This window comes from Mustela nivalis, assembly GCF_964662115.1.
Source record: "Mustela nivalis genome assembly, chromosome: 7".
Classification (NCBI taxonomy): Eukaryota; Metazoa; Chordata; class Mammalia; order Carnivora; family Mustelidae; genus Mustela; species Mustela nivalis.
The window spans coordinates 47,318,084-47,341,205 of record NC_139026.1 but is presented as its reverse complement, the minus strand read 5'-3'; the positions used below and the strand labels follow the sequence as shown (position 1 = coordinate 47,341,205).

Here is a 23,122-nt window from a genome sequence, read left to right as displayed (position 1 = left end):
AAAATTGCCGGTGTATTTACAACAAGTTGGGGAGGTGGTGGTGCCTGGCTGGCTCAGTCAGTGGAGTATGTGATTCTTAATTTTGGGGTCATGAATTTGACCCACATTGGCTGTAGAGATTACTTTAAAAAAAATGGCAGTGTAGTAACTTACAGTAAGATACTTACCTATGTGGGACTCAGTAGTTTTGTCTCATGGTCAAACTAACTATATGGGAAACAATTATAATCACGAGATTGCTTGGAAACATGGAATTGGTTAATGGTGTCTTATTACTAATAACAGGAGTGAACATTTATCGTTAGTGTATTTTAGGCTGATGGAAAATGCTTAACATGCATGTTCTCATTGACTCCTCACATTAATTCTATGACGTAGGCAATATCACACTTTCACAGATGAGGAAACTAAGGCTTTGGATTATTAAATAACCTTAAGCTCCCAGAGCCTGGCTGTAAATCCACACTACTCTCCAGAGCCTGTACTGAACCTGACACCATACCCCTCACCTCAAAATTTCAGGAGTACAGCCAATAAAAGATCATTTTAAATGTTTTAACAGTTCACCTTCCACTGTGTTCACTTAGTGACATATCATCTTAATGACATGAGAAGAAGCCACACCGAAAAAATGACCCTAAACTACCCCCAGACCAATTATTTACTGGAGCAGAAAAACACGAAGCATATATTAGTTTCCTTCAGAAAAGTTTAAAATGTAAAAGTTTTGACAGCAACAAAATCTTTGCCGTGAACAGCAAGCAAACTTCTGGTTGACCCCAAGCTGCCTTTTACTTTCCTAAATTCTTGACTCTTCATTCCTTCCATCTTAAACCACAAGGGGGCAGGGTTGATGTGCTTATATATTTTTAAGTAGGTCGTGCATACTTGGTTGCAGGGACAGGCAGATATATATTCTTCATAAAACCTCGTGTAAATGGACTTGTAAGCCCTCCAAATTAATGATAGTCATGCTACAACATGCATGTTACTTCACCGTTTACAAAGCTCCTTCATTGGCATTATTATGTCAGCACAATACTTCAGAGCCCACCTTAATTCAGTGCTTGGAAAATAACACTTACAGCTAGACTGAAATTCCAGAAAGACTAGTGAGGTTATATGGAGCATATTTTTTGTTCAGCTGCACTCCCACGTCGATACTGATAAAGGAGAAATTTTAGAATAGGCAGAGGAACACCAAATAAGGGAATATAATAGAAAGGCTAAATTACTATGTGCTCATGATGAAAATCTAGTAGCAAAATACCGGAATATTGAGCAAGAGAGGACCCCGTAATCTTAATAAATGCTAAGAGGATGTTGATGAGAAATTACTTTTTAATAGCCCTTATCACAGGGTATCAGCCTACTTCATATATGTCTCACCCCTCTGAATTCACCAATAATCTTTGTGTACCTGTGCTGTGGGGGTGCTGGAGGCTGGGGAGAGAAAAGGAGGGTGGGGCACGTATGGGCCAAGGGACGTTCTTAATTATCCTTGCACTCAGCCCTGGACCCCGTGTGCTTCTGACCCTTCCCTCCATCTCTCCAGCAGGTAGAACGCTTTGTGGTGAAGCATGCAGACGGTTCTAGGCGTTGTGTGGTTATGCAACCCTCCTTGACACAAACCCACACCCACTTTAGCCCTGCAGAGTAGCCTAACTACAGCCAATTTCTGAAGCCATTCTGAACGGAATAAAAGCACTTGCACCCTGGCCATGCAGAGATGCGGCCTGGCTAAAGAAGCTCAAACCATACGACTCTACCACCATCACAAGCACTGTGTTTCTGTGGTGAGTGGTTTCCAAAGCGTGGTCCCTGGACCCACAGCACAAGCATGTCCTTGGGAAAGATGCGCCATTCAAGACGCACTAAATCAAACTCCAGGGCTGGGCCTGGCAATCTGTGTTTTCACAAACCCTCCAGGGAGTCTGCTCTACAGGGCTGAGAACAACCACTCTTGCCCCAGTTGGTCTGTCCCCCATGATAAAAGCTAGACAGCTGTCACAGGACCAGGCTGGGAAGACGGCCAGCACCAGGAGGGTCATTGGGCAGTTGCAGGGTGTGAGCGCTTTGAAGCTAATGGTGCAAAGTCAGCACCCCGGTACTAGAAAAGGCAAAATGGCACGTCTAGTGTTCTCCAGATCTGCAATACTGTGTGGCAAATAACAGGCAAACTGGGAATTTTCTAGATGGGTGATGACATAACAGAGTAATAACCTGTTTTCCTCGAGCTTTTGCTAGATTTCCTGGTTATTCAGCGTGAAAAAATTTGAAGTACTCTGGATTTTTCACCCCCATATTAAAAGCCACACATCATGCTTTCTCTTCTATGAGCTGATGGGCATTGCATTTCTCACACGCTATAGGTATTCATGCAGAGAAAATTCTTAATCATTAGTTCTGGTACTCAAATGAGGCTATACCAGGAAAACAAACAGGGGCTTGCATTTCCTCAACCCAAAGGTTTTGCCAGATGCTATGCCTTGTGTTAAAAGGAATTAATTAAAAAAAAAAAATCTTACAAACCTAGGTGCACCTGTTTTATATATTCAATCAGTGAGGCCTTGTTTTTATTCCAGAAGAATGGAAGCTTCTCCTCATGAGGATATTTACAGCATGACAGCTCCAATGTAATTTCAAAACACTGGGCCCAGATGTAGTTGTAATCTTGCATTCCACCTAAACACAAACACATTTAATTTTTTAAGGTCTAAAATTGGAATACAGTCAAGTATCCTGTACCTTGGGCACAAGTGAATCAGACAGTTCCAAGGAAAGTACATGTGAACAGGAAAAGATGAATCTGACATATTCGCATGTAAACTCAGGACTTGACATTTTATTAGCCAGGCATTTTATTACAAACAGGCAATTCTAAATACTCCTATATGGGTAACTGGATCAGAGTAGACCCAAGTTCAACCATGTACCCACGGAGGGGGAGGGGGAGGGGGGAGGGGGAGGGTCATTTCTTTTTTGTCGATAACGCAATACAAAAAGGATTCATCAGCATACATTTCTTCGTAAATTACATTCTAAAACACACACAGAATGATACTTTTAAAAAATTATTCACAAACCATTCATAAATACACTAGGTAAGCTAAGTACACTCATCTGGAGAACAATGGCTAACATTTAGTGAGCGTTCACTAGGCCTGGGTACCATCTGAAGAGCTGGTCATGGCAGTGACTCCCCATGTCTTACAGACGAGAAGACAGTCCCTGAGGGTGAGTGACATGCCAATGAGTGTAGAGCCCAGCACAGGCCGCCATGCTCCAGGCCCTGTGCTCCTGCCCAGGACTCGGAGCTGCTTCGGGGATAAAAGGAAGGGGGCCCGGCCGGCTCTCAGGAGAGAAGAGACCCATGCCCCCCTCCCAGTTCTCACCTCTGGAGACCCTATTTTCAGAGGGTTATAAACTTATTTCATATTTCCCAGATGCAAAACTTTTCATATTTTAAAATCCAAATTATCGATCTTAAACTTGATGACTGAAAAACACCGTTGTCATTAGATTGTCCAGAAACATTTTCTTTCCTTCCTTGGTGGTACAGTGTATTTTATAATCTGTGGCATCTTGGATTTGATGAAATATGGTAACTTTGAAGGAAGTTACCTCATATCCAGCTGGAGAAGCATTTTTGTTCAGTTTCCAAAGTGGCTTTAAAAATCATGATAGCTCATGTACAAGTTCAGCTTATTTTACAAACCAGACGACCTGGTAATATTTGGATTCCACTGGCGCGTGGCCATAGTAGCCGGATTAGCAGCTGCCCCTGGTTGCTATGACAGGGGTCTCTCTACTCCCGATTGTATCCTGGCCTTCCACCTCTGTGGCACACTGTACCTTTTCTATAAATCTCTCCGCTTTATTCTAATTACACTGCCACCACAATTACTTAGTTGCACGTTGCTCTTTCCTATTAAGCCTGAGGGTAGGGGCTGCATCCTGGCAACTTTCCTGGTGTAGTTCCCGGCTCACGTAGGTAAACGCTGAGCAAGTATCTGAGCAGCTCTTGGGCAGTCACTGCACCCCCCATCCCCCTGCTTCTGCGACATTAGCTGACAGAGACATGACAGAAGGGACAGCGTCATGCGTAACAAACTTTGACAACTGCTGGGGTCTACAAAAGCCAGCTGGCATCTCTGGAGGCAGGTGAGAAGGAGAATGCTAGAAGGGAAGAGACACTTACCTTTGAGTGGATACCAAGAGTAGCCATTTGTGATTCCATTAGGAAAGTTCATTTTGTTTTTACACTGGTCTCCTTTCTTCATGGTGGGATTTCTAGAAGCGTAGGTATGTGCAAGGTATTGGAAAACATCATCATCAGGGGTTAAGCTACGGGAGTGTGATGTCCCTGTCGCTGTGTGTGAAAGACAAAGCAAGACCTTTCTGTTGGTGTCAGAGTACGAGCACTTGGAAATGCATGGGGTGCCGTGTCAGCAAACACGCCATCGCTTCACCTACAGAAACCCTGCTTTCCCCGAGGGCCCTCCACCCACCCCATGAGTGCTCCTCGTTTGTCACGAACACAGAGTGGTACCACACAAAATACACCAGATGCGTATTCCAACTCCTCCCGCATCAGCTTCCAAGTTAGACATCCTCTCAGTCCCTCTCGCTAATTTCTCAAGGCTGGTGAACTCTCCTTGCATACTGTAGGGGTTAAATAAAGGCTCTGCTCTCATTTTAAGTCCTCATCCCAGAGTTGTAAAAGGAGTCAAATGACTGCTCCTAGGATTAGCAAAGAAGGGTACGTTCTGGTTTTATTTGGTTTCTGGCCTTTTGCCTATGTGGGGTATTCCAACCCAATTTTACTATCTTCCCGGTGAACCCCCCAGTAACCCTGTGGGTTGTCAGGTCAGCCACACTGCCCACCTGCGGTTTATAAACGGTAGGACGGGTGGCTCAGAGGTGAGCAAACGCCACCCCTGGCAGCAAAGACAAGAAGGCACACTCCTCCCCTCCAGAGGTCGGCTTTGCAGCCCCACTTGGAACTCAGGAGGCCAGGCCGGCCATTGTTTGCTTACCTGGAACACCATTGTCAAACGGGTAGCTGGCCACTAGGGCACCGCCGTGGAGGTTTGCAGAGAGGACAAACGTCTCTGTCTTCAGCCACTCCATGACGGCCACAGTTTCAGGCTGCCTTGATACATTGTTAAATTCAAAAGCATCGGGGAAATTTCTGTTCAGGTCATAGAAGTTAGTATTCTCCCTTTAAAAGAAAGAATATTTTAGGGTTTCCTGATGGTATGTGAGGGAGTGGATTCGTGCCACGTGTATCACTTTGGTGTGTGCCCCAAGTGTTCTTCCAGATGTGACACAGGGAAGGTGGACACTGACCCAGGAGCCTCGGGGGGGCCACACTTGGCATTCACGCACTCTGCAGCCCCTCTGTGTGACCTGCTTTCGCCAGCAGGATAGTAGCCGCTGTGCGGTAAGCAGGGCTATGATAAGTGTTTGCATTTGGGGGCTTTTGCTCTTGGAACACTCTCTTCGGGAAGCCTGAGCCTCTGGGCTAGCCCTGTGGAAAGTCTGCCTGGGGAAATGAGGAACCCAGGTGACAGCCAGAATTGAGACTCCAGCCATGTGCCAGGACCCAGCTGAGGCTCCAGACAGGATGGTACAGAGATTGGCCAGCCTTGCTCTGGCTTGTCTAAATTCCTAACTTACAGAATTGAGAGTAAATAAAAAGGATTTAATTCCCTCAATTTAGGGATGTTTTGTTGCATGGCAACTGGTGACAGAAACATGCTACTTTATACAAATGTATTTCTGGAAAATGGGCTGGCCATGTTTAAATACACTAGAAAAACCTAAAGTTGAAGGGAATCCAGTGGTGAGATTTTATATTTTTTTTATAAAAGCAAACAAATGTTTGGACAAATATAAATGTATACTAGACATTTGAGAAATTCTAAACTTCCTGAGGCAGATTGCAACAAAATAAACTGTTTAAATTAGAAATATTATAAGACTCCCTGTTCTTTTTCTAAAGACTTATTTACTTATTTTAGAGAGAGAGGGAGCATAAACAGGGGGAAGGGCAGAGAGAGAGAGCAGCAGACTCCCCACTGAGCACGGAGCCCAACAGAGAGTTCGCAGAGCTCGATCTCACGACCCCGAGATCATGACCTGAGCCAAAATCGAGTCAGGCACTTAACCGAATGAGCCAGCCAGGCGCCCTAATTCCCTCCTCCTTTTTCGGTACTGGCTTAATAAACCAACTGGTAATTACTGAGGGCTTAGCTAGGCGCTGGAGATTTCACAGTGAGCAACAGGAGCAACAGAATTCCTGCCCCCAGGTAGCGAACAGATTCATGTGGAGAGAGACATTGAACAAGAAATCAGACCTTAAAATTTGTGCTACGAGGGTGAAGTGGCAGGTGCTATGAACCAAGGGCCCAATAGAGGACAGGTCAGGGAGGGAGTCTTTGAACAAACACTGTTTAGCAGTGAGAGGGGTGAGGAGTGGGAAAGGAGGTCTGAGCCTGAGACGAGAAAGAACCAGGTCGGTCCAGGAGATGAAGGAGACTCCAAGCGGCCGGGGAGTGGTGAGCGAGGGCGAGCAGCAGGGTGGGCCCAGGAGTACAGCGTCTTCTTGGGGGTTTTACTTTTCATCTTCAAAGCAGTGGCAGCCTGAAGTATTTTCAGCATGGCAATGACATGACCTAGGCCGAGCTGGTTCACTGTCGAGGTCATGGGGTGCTGTCTGGGGGGGGCCTTGTTGTTCTAAATGGACCAGCCCATCCTTACCTTCCATTACTGTAGAAACAGTCGGGCTTTATGACCGCTTCAAAGCCATCTGGGTTCATGGAAGGCATGAAGTGCATCCGGGTGCTGTTGATTAAATTTGTGATTTCCAAGTCTTTTCCATCGTTGGTTACAAGATGTTCAATTAAATGGAGTAGCAGCTCCCGCCCCACAGTCTGTATGTGTTAAAGACAAAATGGGATAGTATTAGGTCAGAGGAAAATAGTCCCTAAAGCCCAGATTCCCCAGTGAGGGATTCTACTACAGTTTGGTATTTGAAACCAAGTCCAGCTGTGATACCACGTGGTGGCTCTGCAAGTGGCAATTAGTCACAGGGGGTGCTGAAAACTGTTAGCAAAAATTAAAAAAAAAAAAAAAATTAAAAAAAAAATGTACCTGTCTGTAAAGAATTTACTTTTTACAAAATGAATTAGGTGGGATATAAAGGTTACGCTTACTACGTTTCCAATTTGTTTCCCTTCCAAAACACTTCCTGGAGTGGAAGGACAGAGGTGATAGGTGGTGTTCAGGAGGGCAGTGCAGACACACGCTGTGGTGTGTGTCTCGGCCAACAGCAGGGTGACAACCGCTGCATCAGACACGGTAGACAAATGTAGATTTTAATAGGGAAGAATTCAGGTTTGTAACAAGCATAGCTTAAGTAGGTTTCAGACTTTAATATCCTCCTATTTCCAAACTCCCCTCTTGAACACTTGTGCAATGTTCGACGTATCTGCATACTTCTGATGGCCACATTCTTGTGTTACCGAAACTAGAGTCATTCGCACATCATGCTCATAATTTTTTTTTTTGCCGTATCTTCTATACTGCTGCTTTGTTTATATTTTCTTTAAACTGGCTCACTTTTTGCTTACAGAAGAAATGAAAAACCTTTGTGTTGTTACCATTTTGCTAGATAGGTTTCTGGAGTACACTGTTAAAAAAGCCGGACTATGAGGGGCGCCTGGGGGGCTCAGTGGGTTAAAGCCTCTGCCTTCTGCTCAGGTCATGATCCCAGGGTCCTGAGATGGGGCCCCGCACCCCCGCATCGCATTGAGCTCAGCAGGGGACCTGCTTCCCTTCCTCTCTCTCTGCCTGACTCTCTGCCTAAATAAATAACATCTTAAAAAAAAAATAGCAGGACTATGAAAATAAAAATGGTCATATCTACCTGATTATCTTATGTAGCACCAGTGACTGGGAAACTAGAGACCTACAGGAGATCTTGTTTTGTAATTCCCAATGGTGAGGACTATTTTATTATTATTTTAAAAAGTCAGGGCGCCTGGGTGGCTCAGTGGGTTGAGCCCGCTGCCTTCAGCTCGGGTCGTGATCTCAAGGTCCTGGGATCGAGTCCCACATCGGGTTCTCTGCTTGGCAGGAGCCTGCTTCCTCCTCTCTCTCTCTCTGCCTGCCTCTCTGCCTACTCGTGATCTCTCTTTGTCAGATGGATAAATAAAATCTTAAAAAAAAAAAAAGTCATCCACACGTCAGCCTCACTACAGAAAGATTTGACTAGACTCGATCACGTGTCTCTATAATCCTGGGCTCAAGGAATCGGCTTCTGAGAAAGGAATACTGGCCTCTTACCTAGGCTCAGCTGCTGCTGAGGGCTAGTCCCTGGAAATGTGGGGCCGTGGTGATTAGGGGCTGGCTCTAGAAGCACTCATGGAGGCAGTGAGCAGGACAGGAGTTTCCAGTTACAACTCCAACCGTATGAACTCACTGCGGTGCAATGGATGAGTAATCCTCGAACGGTCATTCCTCCCGCTAGTCCCCCCACTGGCAAGGAGAGAGCCCACATTTTATGACTTTGTTATCCTAATGAACATGGAATACTTAAAAATCGGGACTCAGGAGATGTGGAAGATGTAAATGACATATTCACAGGTAGCCATCAATTTCAGAGTGGAAATATATTCAACTCTGACTTCACTTTTTTCCTACTTACTTCTATCTTCTTCTACTACCTTGATTTTTATTTTTAGAGTCAAAATTGTCAGTTTATGGGGCACCCAGGTGGCTCAGTGGGTTAAGCGTCTGTCTTCAACTCAGGTCACAATTCTGTGATCAGCCTTACAAATGCTTCTCCCTTCTGCCTCCATCCTTGCTCACCCTGTCTCTCAAATAAATAAAATCTTAAAAAACAAACAAACCCACCCACAAAACTGTCAGCTTGAAAAAGTCCTTACAAACTAATAACCAAAAAAGTCAAGTAAGACACACACTAGGTTTCCAGTTGTCTGTTTTAGGAGCTCAAGCACTCTGGAAGCAACCTCATGAGCTACGTGCTGGCCAGTGGAAGGGCCTTGGTGAGTCTCGTCTGTGAAAAGCAGGTTTCCATGTGAAAAGCTGGTTTCCATGTGGAAAGTTGGTTTACATGTGGCGATTTAAGGAGAGTTCTGCCCAGGGGTGGGTGAGGAGGAGAAGGTTAGAGAAAGGGAGGAGGCCGTGACCAGGAGTCACTTGTAGCTCCTGAAATTTCTAAATGTCAGTTGTGCCTGTCAGATAGTTGGTTCAGTTAGAGGGACGAATCAGGACCAACCCGAGGCCCATCTGAGTGCCCAGGCAAGGACAGAGGAGCCATGTCAGAGTCCCCATGTGGCTCAAGATGTGACGTTCCCTCAACTTTCTCAACTGAACAATCTCAAGCACGCCACAACTCAAAGACGGGAGCTGGCCAAGACATTCGCCCAACTCAAAGCAAATGAGAACAAAGAGGAGTTGAGGAGCTACGGGTAGGCCACAGAACGAGACTGAGGCCCAGAGCAGAATTGGAAAAGTTCATGTTTATCATTAACAGAGGGCAGGAGCTATGGGAGATCAGTGTTCCTACCAAGGGCTTAGAAGTAGAAGATTGTAGTAATAGCTAAAAACTATGTATTTTCAATTATTATGATTTCCAAATTTTCCCTCATTTTTTTCTTGACTTTGGAAGAATCTTCTGATAATTCCTTATTTTGAGAAAATATTTATCAAGTTCACTGGTTACTTGAGTTTCACTTCGGTTTTATCCTAAGTAAAATGAAATCTCATACTTATTTAAAGGGTAACATAGAATATGACACCCATTTTATTTTGTATCCTTTTAATCCTTCTCATTCTCTTACTACAGAAAATCCACAGATTTCTAGAATGATGTTTGGCAAATATTAATGATGGTTATTTCTGAGTGATAGTCTTCTGAATGATTTTTACTCCTTTTATTTTTCTGGTATCAATTTTTAAAGAAAACCTTTATTATTTTTACAAAACCAATAAAATCATGATTCTTTCAAGTAAACAAATGTAAAGCTGAGGTATATTCTGTTTTGTCTCCATATTCCAAAACAAATCATTAAGTCCTTAACTACAGAGGATAAGTAAAAAAAACCTTGGAAATACGGTAAAGAACCAATAAAGAGTCCAGTAACTTAAAAAATGCTGAGGTTAAACAGCTAAAATTTCAGGGAGTTAAAGCCCTCTCTTTTTGTTGGGCTATATTTTGCTGCCTTCCTAACAGCAGACTTATGCCAAATATTATTCAAATTAATTCTTCCCAACCTTAATATAAATGTTTCAAGCACTCATTCATGTTTTATGCATAAACCTCCCTTCTTTAAAATTAAGTCTTTGAATCTGAAATCTTAGAGAGTCCAGATTTAAAAAAAAAAACACAGTCAAAGCAATCCCAATAGCTTAATCAGCTTTCCATTTAGCACGCTCACTTCCTCTCTGTGAGGGTGTAGACTTTATATGAGAATCCCTCATGAAGAGACTGAAAGACTGGATGAACGCACCAGTTTTGGGAGCCTTTCACCAAAAGGCTCCAGTTAAAATCTGCCAGTTAAAATGGCAAAACCCAGAAAGCAGAAAATAAATTCTCCATCAGTTTGAGTTTATATTCAAGGCGGAATTTGCTAAAGAGATAAAAATGAGTGTTCTAGCTCTTCAAAGAATGTTTTTTAACAGTGAAAAAAATTTTTTGAAGAATCTACAATCTAGGTAACTTAGAGAGAGAGGAAAAAAAAAAACCCCAGCTATTCCAATGATGGAATCTGTTTCTAAAAATGCTACGCTATAATGCTGCCTCTCAGTGAAAAAAAAAGCCTATGAGCTCTGGGACTCCCCAATGGTTATCAATTTAATTCATACATCTGATTGCCTCGTTAAATCCTTCTTCAAATATCAGCCTAAATATTACATTATCTAGCAGACTTTTCCCTGGGTTCCCAAAGTCTGGATTCATGATCTGCACATGGGGCCCCAGAACTCTGCATGCTTGTGTTTCTCCTAATACCACCCACAAAAACTACAATGGCCTGACTAACCCTGACTGACCTTGACTGACTACCCCAACCCCCACACTTCATCTTCTAAGCCTAGAGGGCAGGGATCCTAATAGGCTTTTTCTGTAGAGCTGGTATCTTGCCCTGCTCTGGAGATGTAATGTACTCAATAAATGATTGCTCAATACTGCTGACAAATCCATCACAAGGTCAAGACTATTCTAAGGAAGAAATTTGGGGCACCTGGGTGGCTCAGTGGGTTAAGTCTCTTCCTTTGATTCAGGTCATGGTCTCAGGGTCCTGGGATTGAGCCCCACATCGGGCTCTCTGCTCAGCAGGGAGCCTGCTTTCCCCCCCCTCTCTGCTTGCTTCTCTGCCTGCTTGTGATTTCTCTCTCTGTCAAATAAATAAATAAAATCTTTTAAAAAAAGGGGGCACCTGGGTGGCTCAATGGGTTAAAGCCTCTGCTTTCAGCTCAGGTCCTGATCCCAGGGTCCTGGGATCAAGCCCCGCATCAGGTTCTCTGCTCAGTGGAAAGCCTGCTTCCTCCTATCTCTCTCTCTGCCTCCCTCTCTGCCTACTTGTGATCTCTGTCAAATAAATAAAAAAAATCTTTAAAAAAAGAAAAACTTAAAAAAAAAAAAAGGAAGACATTTCTGAAAACAAGAGGACTTAAGCTGCTTAATGAGGGCAGATGTACAAATGATCAAGTTATTTCCTTTGAACCATTTTCAACATTGAACCATTTTTCCAGGGCCAAGGACTCAGGATATCTGGTCACCCTAGCCCAGCCTTTACCAAAAGTGGAGATGAAGAGAAAAAGCATAATTACAGGAGAAATAATACATGTTTAAAAAGAATCAGATATCTCTTCTGAAATAAAGATTAATTCTACCTCCAAAAGGGAAAAAAAAATGCTTTAAAGCCATACTGCATGACTGAGGACATTTTGCTATCATCTTGTATAATGGTAGAAAAAAGAACTCGGCAAATGACATCTGGAAGGACAAGCTTTAATTTTTTTTTTTTTTAAGTACATTTGGAACCTGTACTGCATGTTGACTACACATCTCAGATTTTCCAACACAGGCAAAATTCAGATACTATGTCTTAGTGTTCATATAAACCATTAAAATACCCTCTAAATACAAACATCTAAGCATACAAACTACATCTCATAAAAAGTCTCTTATATGCCTAAGAAGGTGTGTGAAAATAATTATCCATTATCCTTTGTTTTTAGGTTGAAAAACATGGTCACTATTATCCAGGGAGTCAGGATCGGTGTGGGGAGGGGATGGTAGGGAGCCTCATTCCGCGTGTGCTGGCATCACCCCTTCCATGCAGAAACCCTCACCAGATTTCAGCTATGTCTGTGCAGCCGACTAGGAGCCTGCATAAGTCAAAACTAGGATCAGGGCTTCTACAAGGCAACGTGTCCCTGTTGCGCGCGCAGAGGCCTCAGATAAATGAGAATAACACCTGCTAGTCTTAGAAAATGAGAAAGACAGAAACTCAGAAACACTTCTCTCATGTTCTGAAAAGAGCATAAACACCAGGTGGCAAAGGCTTGTCAAAGGGCGCTGTTAGCTACCCTGCCTGACTCCACAGCTATCAAGGAGGGGGAGGCAGGGAGCACAAAGAAGAAAGGGACAGAGAGGGATTAGGGTTTCTATACAGCATTACATAAGGGCTTGTCACTCTTTTACATGTTGAATGACACCGACTCTTCTCATCGAGGGGCACTGTTAGGTGTCCATTCAAACAGATCATAGATGTACACGTCAAGATATAAAGAGTGCAAACAGAACACTTAGAAGGCAGCAGAGAGAGTCAAGGAGGCAGACCCATAGCTGGGTGAGGCCCGGTGCTTGGGCTCGGACTCAGACAGCCTACCACCAAGCACACTCTCCACCAAGAACTTAGTGTAGCCCACGCTCATTAATGTTGGCTCGTGTTATCATGAGCTTGGAAAGAACAGTGGAGAAGGTAACTTGCCAGTCTGACCAACGAGGCACAGTGAGCCGGTGTTGTTGGAAAGATGTGAGCCAACAACAGGGTGATGGGAGACAAGAAAAATATTGTACAAGAGGAGGGGTAACATCTCTACTTTTATAACAATACTTGCCTGGAAAGGGGCCATTTTAAGTTGACTTTACTACCTGAAGTTTGCTTTTCTGCAACCCTTAGCATCAGCCAAATTACTCCATCTTCATGATTCCTAAGGGTTTATTAGCCAAAAAATGTTTCCTAAATACAGCAAACCTTTACATTTCTCTTCCATTTGGACTAGAGGCACAAGTTCAATGATACCTTATGGGAGGAAGCAAAAAATCCAGAATGTGGGACATTCTGCAGGACAGATAACTGATTAGGTTTCTCTGAAGTCTAGAGTCATGAAAAGATCCTTAAATGCTAGAGTAAAAGATCCAGGTGAATGGACCACGTGTGCTGTGTGGTTCTGGACTGGATCCTGATGTAGACAGTCTGGGGGACACTGGAGAAACCAGAAAGTGGGTAGAAATGTAAAGATAGGATAAACTCTTATTGAAAGGGTAGCTAGTATTAATTAAATGTTACAAATAGCAAATCAGCATAGCTCATTTAATAGACGTGCACACATGAACACAAAAACATCTAGAAGGAGAAATAGTAAGAAATTAGCTACTTATTTTTGGAAGGTCATATACAATGTTGGTGGTGGTGGTGATTTATGTTTTTTCTGAGATGCTCATGATTGATTTTTTAATAACAACAGATCATTTTTAATTTAAAAAAGACTGGATTCTGAAACAAGGTATAAGAACACAAGGTAAAAAGCCATGGGGTTAAATAGCAGGTAGGATCAGCGGAACAGGGTCTTCCTAATGCGGCTGACGCTCACTGCCATCTAGCTGTATGCTAAGTGTGGGAAACACATACGCCTATGTGGGGTGGGGTCCAGGTATGAAGGGAAACATTCTAAAGACTGTGATCACTTCTGTCTACCGGGCCACACTCTGTGCATATATGTCCCCGGGGGGATTCCCCACACGAGGCCCACAGACTCCTAGAAGATCCATACGTCCTGAGGTCAGCACCCAAAATCTGCAGTAGAATAGCAAGGCATCCATCTAACGAAGGTGAAAACCAGAACCCTAAAATGTTAGCTGTATAGCCTTTTATAGTGAGTTCTCAAAATGCTTTTTCAATTCCAAAAGATCTGAGAGCGGAAGGTGGCTAGGTAGTTGGACCCTCTACTCCAACAGACTCGTCTGTGTGAAGCCATCACTGTCCCCAGCTTCTCGTGGCACCAGGAAGGCAGAAGGTACAAGATCTCACATTCAGGGTAAGTTCCTCAGTGGCCCATGAGCCCAGACTTTGCCACCAGCTGGGACACACGTGAGATCACAGGGTCTCACGTCCCTGCCCCACGGCACACCGGGACTTTCTCCCTTCTCGACCTCAGTCCTGAGCATTCCTCAAAGACTCAGGGTGAACGACAGCCCCAGTTTGATGGGGATGCCTTAACTACCTGGACAGCAAGAGGCCAGAAGTCTGGGAAGGCACATGTTAGGAAGAAGCCAACTTGGAGGTGAGTGAGGGAAAGAACTCTGGCTTGTCCTTCAAAGTTTCAGCTCGGAGGACTATCTCTGAGCAGCACACTGGAACCTGTGAAGTGCCAGGCACTCAACAAATACACTCCTGCACTTAACACGTGCTCTCGGCCTCCTACTGAAGCTGGACTCCGCAGGTCTAGATCCACAGACGACACAGTGAGGGGCACGTCCGGGCTGCCTTCCGTGGCCAACAGCTGTCTTACCACAACACCAGGCAGACTCGAGTCTGACAGGCACAGCCCGGCGACACTCAGGAAAGTCATGTGGGGACTGACCCTCCCTCCGCTCACAAATCAGGCCCCCCGGACCTACACCTTCCTTAGAGGCGAGCGTCTGCATCCTCCTTCCGCAGTGAGAAGCAGCCCCTGCCGGCAGGTCAGGCCAGGCAGCGCATGTCCTGAGAAGAGGATCCTGCTCACACAGAGCCTGGGTTTGGGGAGGCCGAAGCCAGGACAGGAAGGCCAGCACCGGAGAGAGCCTGCCACCACCTTTGTCAACTCCCCAGAGTCCTGAAGTCACAGGGTTGTACCGAGGGGGCTATGCCTTTATGTCGACATTCCTTGAAGGTGCGCATGTTTTAGAGGGCGCTATACACGTTGCCATGTGAATTTTCTCGATTGTGATGACTGGGAACTTTTTTTCCCTTCCACTCAACTGCCCAGGCCCATGAGGTCCCGGGAACAGAAAATACCACAGCGGTCACATTTCCAGAATCCATTCTAAGTGGTGTAAGGTGGTATCTCAATGTGGTTTTAATTTGAATCTCCCGGATGGCTAGTGATGATGAACATTTTTTCATGTGTCTGATAGCCACTTGTATGTCTTCATTGGAGAAGTGTCTGTTCATATCTTCTGCCCATTTTTTGATATGATTATCTGTTTTGTGTGTGTTGAGTTTGAGAAGTTCTTTATAGATCTTGGATATCAACCTTTTGTCTGTACTGTCATTTGCAAATATCTTCTCCCATTCTGTGGATTGCCTCTTTGTTTTGTTGACTGTTTCCTTTGCTGTGCAGAAGCTTTTGATTTTGATGAAGTCCCAAAAGTTCATTTTCGCTTTTGTTTCCTTTGCCTTTGGAAACATATCTTGAAAGAAGTTGCTGTGGCTGATATCGAAGAGGTTACTGCCTATATTCTCCTCTAGAATTCTGATGGATTCTTGTCTCACATTGAGGTCTTTTATCCATTTTGAGTTTATCTTTGTGTACAGTGTAAGAGAATGCAGAATCTTCCGATGGAGCGTGGTAAGAGCTAGAGACGTGCCCTCAAAGGCCTGACAGGAATGACTGCCAAGCAGGAGGGGTTAAGGGGGTAATGTGCACAACAAAATAAATAACATGACATCAAAAAAAATGAAACAAAATGAGAGATTATCTCTGAGAAGTTGGAAAAGAGGCGAGACGTTATTATAAAATTCAAGAGCATTGGTTGAGTAAGAGAACCTAGAGTTTGCCCCAACTTCAATATTGAAAACACAGAGTAGAAGATTATGAGAAGGTGACAAAGGCTTTCAAAAAGCCAGCTATTAGGAATTCGGACAGCTCTCTGGGATCTTCTGACTGTTTTGAGTTCAAACATAACAGAGCTCCTTAGCCGGGTCACCTTGAGGCCCACCGGGATGGGGGACTGTCAACTTGGGACGGGTTTCGGGTACTCAGCTGGTCATGCAAGTCTAGGGTAGCTCCAGTGACCCTCTGGGGGCACTGGCTGGCTGTGGTGGCTGCCAGGCCTGATTCCTTAAATTCTCCCAGAAGTCCTCACTGGAAGACCTTTCCAGATTTTTGGAACGATTTATATTGCTTCCTTCCTTAGCATTTATATGGAGCCCGAGAGACTGGAGGGGAAGTGTCCCTGGTGACATTTCAGATATTCGAGCCGCACACATACCTCGTCTCCATGCATGTTGGCCACGTATTTGAACTCTGGAATCCCAATTCTGTGCTCCTTTGGGAAGCGCCCCACGACAAGAACCCACAGGTTTCTGCCTTTAGAGGGAAGAAAGAGAAAGCAAAGTAAGTTGTGTTTGCAAATGACAGACGAACTCTGGGGGAATGAGCAGAGAACTCAAACTGCTGCTTCTCCCACCTGACCCGCATCTCAAGACGCCCGAAGTGTGCGAGACTTAACCCCTCGCGCTCACAATGCTTAGTTCACTTCCAGCCCCAACCCCTCCGATTTAGCACAGATATTTCACTTATTATTTTAAAATGTGATTTTTAAAAATTGAAGACTGATTAGGCCACATGGGTCTGCTTTTTCCAAAACACGTGTATTCTTGGCTCTGAGTTCCTAGTGTTTTATAGGAATGACCTTGCTCATTCACCCATTATACATACTTAAGTTATAGCTGATGGTTGACTGGGAGGGTGCCGTAATTCTCAGTTCAAAGAAAGTGAAGAAGCAACAGGGAATAAAACACGGAACTCAGAAGGGAGATGGTTTTTAAAGTAACAAATCCGGAGTCTGGTGTCAAACACCGGTATGGCACGGCTCCTTGAGTGTCCTTGATCTGCACAAGTCCTGTCGAGAAAACCACAACCAGAATCCAACCTAAGGATGCTTCAAGGAATACTTCTAAGTACTAATCCTGCCGTGAGGAGCGTGATTTGGGCAAGGAATGGCAGGGACCAAAGATCACCGAGGATTCGCTCTGTGTAGACAGTACAGTCGGTACTCGGGTACACGTTATCTCAGTAATCCCTGGTCATGACCCACAGAGATGGATTTTCAACCAAACCTTACAAATGAGAAAACTGATCTTCCAAACACTTGAGCAAGCTGCTTGTGATTACACAGCCAGTAAGAGGCTGTGATCTGAGCCCCAGAGGCAAGACGTGACCTATTTGACTTCAATTCGGGGGCTCCTTCCACTAAAGGAAACGGTCCATCTCTCAGGAGGCCTGGATTCCTAATCAGTAAAACGAAGAGGTCCCTTTCAGTTCTAACAGCGACTCTTTTAGTCATCAGCCTCTCTTAATACAAAGACTTGAAAATTAGAAATTGAGGAATATGTTCAAAATCTATCACATACATATACATTCAAATACCCGTGAAATAGAGCCTTCTGTGGAATTCAAGAGCCTGGGGGTGGGTATATCACAGCAGCTGATGGGCTTATGGGGAGCAGGTCACCCTGGAATTTCAGATCCAGTCCCTTAAATCAGGGGTCCCACAGGCTGAGGAACTCTCAGTTGCCATGAGAAATCCAGGAAGAAACAGATACCCAGCCTGCTTTTCCACCATCCAGTCTCCATTTATTGTAACAGTATTTTACGTACATGTTTCATGAGAGGGTGATGCTTTAAATTTTGTAAACGCAGGGGGTCTCAGAAACAGCCACAAAATGCCGTTTATCTGACCGGACTAGATAGAGCGGAGTCTTCATTCACTCATATGTTCACCCAGTTAGTATGACTCCTTCCAGCCACTGAGACGTGTGATCAGACGACACAGGTATAAGTTATACTCTCCACACCCAGGGAGCTTCTGATCTAGTGAGAACAGCAATGTGCAAACATATAATTGCACTAGACGGTGACACACACGGCCACAGAAGTGTATGTAAGGTACGGTTGTACATGCAGAATAAAAGAAATGGTTCATTCTTTCCAAGGATGGAGATCATGAAAAGCTTTACAGATGACTTCTGAACGGAGTTTGGAAGAATGATTCTAAGTCTGCCATGTGGACAAGTATAATCCATCCCGTGATTTCCCATCAGAACCATTTCATTATCCAGAACTTTCTGTCCCCCAGTAGGATTTCTTGGGTCATCTGGAATTTCAATTCTACGAAGTTAACATTTTCATGTGAGCCAAGTTTTGTTTTTGTTTTTTTGTTTTTAAGGCTGGGTGTGGAGCCTACTTTAAAAAACAACAACAGGGGCACCTGCGTGGCTCAGGGGGTTAAGCATCTGCCTTCCGCTCAGGTCATGATCCCAGGGTCCTGGGATTTAGCCCCATGTCAGGCTCACTGCTCAGCAGGAAGCCTATTTCTCCCTCTCCCACTCCCCCTGCTTGTGTTCCCTCTCTTGCTGTGTCTCTGTAAAATAAATAAATAAAATCTTAAAAGGAAAAGCACCGCCACCACCACCAAAAACCATGGGGCTTGAACACAACACTGATACCATTACCTGAGCTGAGATCAAGAGTCAGAAGCTTAACCAATGGAACCACCCCAGTGCCCCAAGGAAGAACTTTCTCTGAACAAGCTAAAAAACCTGGCTCTTTAGGTTTCCTTCTACAGAATGTTTTTTTTGTAGCTATTAATGCTTTTAAGGTAAAAATAATCACAGATGTGTACAGAATATAATTTAGTCCCCTCACAGGCAAGGGGGGAAATTCAATATCATCTGGACATAATACTTAACAACTGTTGTAACTGTATAAGAACAGATTTGCAACAGCTGGCCTGTTATACAAGGCTAGGACCTAAGACAACAAAACCTGACATGGAGATCCGATCCTAATTGGCTTAAGGAAAGAGGGAGACCAATAAAACCTAAGAAAAGAAGCACTTTATGTGCAATTCAGTTTCAGTTTTAGCATGAATGGCCCCTAAAGGAACTGCAATGAGAAAATTTACCTTGAAATACCTCAATGGCATGAACTTTGAGACTGAAAACCAACCAATAATCCTAGAAGATATTCATGCAATACTTCTGGAATGACAAGGTTCTTGAAGGCTTTTAACCTCTCTTTCCAACAAACACTGGCCATCTCTGGCTTAGACCAAAGTAAATGCAGAAAGGACAAAATTTACTTTCCACAGTATGATTGCCAAGGTCAGGGTATTTAAACAAGATTTTTTTTTCCCTATCAAGGTTGGAAAGGCTACTCTTATTCCCCACCCCCTTTTTAAAGCTTTTTATGTATTTATTTGACAGAGAGAGAGAGAGACCACAAGGCAGGCAGAGAGATGGGGGCAGCTCCCTGCTGAGCAGAGAGCCCGATGTGGGGGTTGATTCCAGGACCCTGAGATTATGACCTGAGCCAAAGGCAGAGGCTTAACTCACTGAGCCACCCAGGCACCTCATTCCCCCCTAATAGCAGGTGTGCTGAAGAGTTCTGAAATGCTTAGCCTCTTTCTCTTCACTACAAAGTAAATGAAACCTGGATTCCAAATATTTTAGTATCTATATTATGTTCAGGAACTTGGACTTTGACACAAATCCCAGGGACGTGACACAGGTGCCCAACTGGGTTTGCTCAGAAGATCAGGAAAAGCTTTACAAAATTTAGAAAGATTCACAAAAATCCAAACACAAGAAAGCAGGCAAAACATGTCAGGAAATACTTTAGGAGTTCAGGAAAAAGCTGATGGCAAAATGCAGAAAAGTAAGTAAAGCTTCAACAGGTAGGAATGGGAGAAGTGTTGTGCCCACATCAGAATCACCTGGATCCTTGGAAAAATGCCAACCCCTGAGCCCCAGCTGCTAAATCGAACTCTAGGGGTGAAGTTCAAAACTGCATTTAACAGGCAGCCTTGGTGATTCTGAGGCATATTAAACTTTGAAAGCTGGCTGAGGCTGAGGCGGTAAACATCCAGATAGATCTGGAAGGTCCTTGGTTTTTAAGTAAAATCGTCTCATTTTACATATAATCATGAGTACATGTCTATATTAACAAATATACCTTTATATATTTTTTAACGGATGCTTATTTTTTTACTATTTGAATATATTACCACTGGTTCAACCACCGCTCTTTTGTTAGATGTCCAAAACTAGTTTTATGTGAACTCCAGCATACCCACCAAAATAACAGAATTTCAAAATCAGAAGACAAAATTATATTAATTACAGCCATGTAAAAACGACTGTTCATTTAAAGAGTACCACGCAAGAAGACCGCCCCACAGCACATAAAGCCTGAAATCAACAGATGTATTTCAGATGGGTCAGATGGGTCTTCAGGAGTCTACAGTGACGCACTTGGAGTGAGAAGTGTTTGATAGGGCAATGAAATCAAAACACTTTTTTCCCACTTCCCTATCTTTCCAGTTTTTCAAATCTATGCCACCAAACCCTATCATTCACAAAGTACACGTCCTCTGCACCAGACCCCAGCCTCCACACATCTGTATGTGACCTGCACAACACCTCCATGGGACGGGCGCGACCCGCCACTCAGTGCTGCGGAAACCGATTGGAGCGGCAGACCCAGGGTCCGCACCCAGGTCTGTCTGATTTGAGAATTTGTATTCTTCTGATGATGCCAGGTTGCCTTTATCTTCCCGGAAGTACTAGGTGGGCCAGAGCCAGTGTCACCCTGGGGGAAATGTTCCCAGGCAGTCCTCTCAATGTTGTGTTGCCATGGTTCACACCAAGAAAAGGAACCAGGTACCAGCTGGCGAGGACCAGTGGAGCTAGGACAGGAGCCCCAACTCGAGGGCTAGTCTCCCTGTCAGGCTCTCTCTGCTGAGGGTTCCAGACTCTGCCTTGGTGGTCTGGTCACCGGAGCGCAGCTGCTTAATGATGAAACACGTTCCAGTTTTCCATGAGGCTTGTTTGTACTGTTTGATCCGCGAAGCTCTGGTATCCAGAGGGATGAATCAGCTGCTCATTTCCCAGACTCCACAGGGCTCTGCGTATCCCTACGATCACCCCTGGAGCTAAGGCAGAGCCTGAGAGAGCTTGCCCGAGCGTCTTCATATATAAGCGGGAATAACCGCTCCTTGGGCAAGGCTGTGGTAAGGCTGATGAGTTCCTTCCTCCTTCCCTGCGGATGAGTCAAAGATCTGACACCACACCTTTAATTTCACTTGTGCACGTTCCCATTACCACACACACACACACAGAGAACTCAGCATGTGGAGTTTAGCCCTACATTAAATAATGGGCAAGTCGAACACAGTACAGCACTTAAACACTCGACCTCCAAGTTCACATGGCCTCTGGCTTTGAAGTGGAGGAAAAGAGGATCCTGACGGATGGCTCATTACAAAAACCACACCCACACACACACACAAGTAGCAAACAAACACGTACAAAAAGCATGAGCAAATGTTTCCTGACTGGCCATGCCCACATAGTAGCATCATTCAGAGCTCACAGCATCCCTGTGTACTCACTTAACCCCGACAACTGCCTCTGGGAGGGAGGCACGAGGATGCCCCTTGCAGCCAGGTGGGCACAGTCTTAGGTAACCTCAGAAGGCCATGGTTCTCCAAGTGTGGTCTCGGGACCAGCAACATCAGCGTCACCTGTGAGCTCGTGAAATATGCACTTTCTCGGGCTCTACCCTAGACGTGCTGAATAGGGGACTGAGTGAGGACCAGTGGTCTCTGTTTCAGTAAGAACCCAAGGGATCCTCACACGCACTGAAGTTTAAAAATTGCTGTAACAAGAGCTGGAGATTTGGGGTATTAAAATTTCTGTGGTAGAGTTTAGCTTCTCCTGTCTGATATGCTCTCCGTGACCCACCCACCCCAAACAATCCTTCTCTCCACTGACTCTTCTTCATTCTTATTGTTGATAACCAGTATTTTTTTTCCAGACAGGGGCTCCCAGAACCCTAAGATTTTGTGGGGATGACCAGAGGTGAGGAAAGTTTAAACACTTTGTTTTAAAACTACTCAAGAGTCTGCTTCTCAATTTCTCCCTCTGCACACTGCCCTCCCCCTCCCCGGCTCATGCACATGCACTCTAAAATCAATCGATCAGCGGCACCTGAGTGGCTCAGTTGTTAAGCATCTGCCTTCAGCTCAGGTCATGATCCCAGGGTTTTGGGATCAAGCCCCACCTCAGTCTCCCTGCTCAGCAGGGAGCCTGCTTCTCCTTCTCCCTCTGCTTGCCACTCCGCCTGCTTGGGCTCTCTGTCAAATCAAATAAATAAAACCTTTATTCTCTCTCCCTCTCAACCCCCACCCCCTCCTCCCCAATGTGTGTGCTCGTAAAAAAAAGTTATACCATAGTAAGACATCATCGGCAAAGCCTAGCTCTTCAAATTTTTTCCCTGGATACTCTCATTTTATCCGCCTGCATCATCAAATAGTATTTGTACGTGCACAGATACGATTCCAGATCTGAAATAATACTTAAGGGTTCTAGAAGTGCAGACTGGAACAGGAATAGAGAAAAATGGAACACAGAGGGACCTGAATACTTGTCCTGTGGAATCCAAGCGGGGCAGTCTCAAGCCAGGCGAACAGAGGAGGTGCTTTAAGGATGCAGTAAAACCCAGGCAGGAAGAGCAGTAGCCCAGTTACCTGTTGGAACACAAGCCTGCCTGACCTTGGGAGCCAGGAACGGGACAGCTGAGGCTTGGCTAGCCCATGGCCAGGAGACTAAGCCGAGAACAGCAGCCTGTAAATAGCCAGCGGCCGCAGCCTGGACAGACCCTGTGTTCCTGGAGGCAACCGGACTCCTTTATAAATCCTGGTATGGACTTGACAAAAATCAGACTCATCTTCACTGTGAAAGCTACTAGCCTGGACGGAGGCTTAGCCTTTCATTTGGCCATTTATTCATTCAATAAATAGGTATTGGATGCC

General features: G+C 44.7%; 1 protein-coding gene and 1 long non-coding RNA gene across 7 annotated transcripts in view; both read right to left on the bottom strand.

Moving 5' to 3' along the window:
• The window catches only part of CPM (carboxypeptidase M), a 105,208-nt gene that overhangs the window by 10,839 nt on the left and 71,247 nt on the right, over positions 1–23,122 (bottom strand). For all 6 annotated transcript variants that reach the window (XM_082742912.1, XM_082742913.1, XM_082742914.1 and 3 more), the window contains 5 exons: positions 16,517–16,614; positions 6,766–6,938; positions 5,040–5,224; positions 4,202–4,372; positions 2,533–2,685 (listed from right to left, as the gene is read on the bottom strand). In XM_082742912.1, coding sequence (XP_082599038.1) covers positions 2,533–2,685; positions 4,202–4,372; positions 5,040–5,224; positions 6,766–6,938; positions 16,517–16,614 — 780 coding nt within the window. The remainder of the gene's footprint in view (positions 1–2,532; positions 2,686–4,201; positions 4,373–5,039; positions 5,225–6,765; positions 6,939–16,516; positions 16,615–23,122) is intronic.
• LOC309870558 overlaps positions 17,862–23,122 on the bottom strand; it is a 41,134-nt gene continuing 35,873 nt past the window's right edge. Inside the window, exon 2 of the long non-coding RNA XR_014314705.1 lies at positions 17,862–18,120. This is a non-coding gene — a long non-coding RNA (uncharacterized lncRNA). The remainder of the gene's footprint in view (positions 18,121–23,122) is intronic.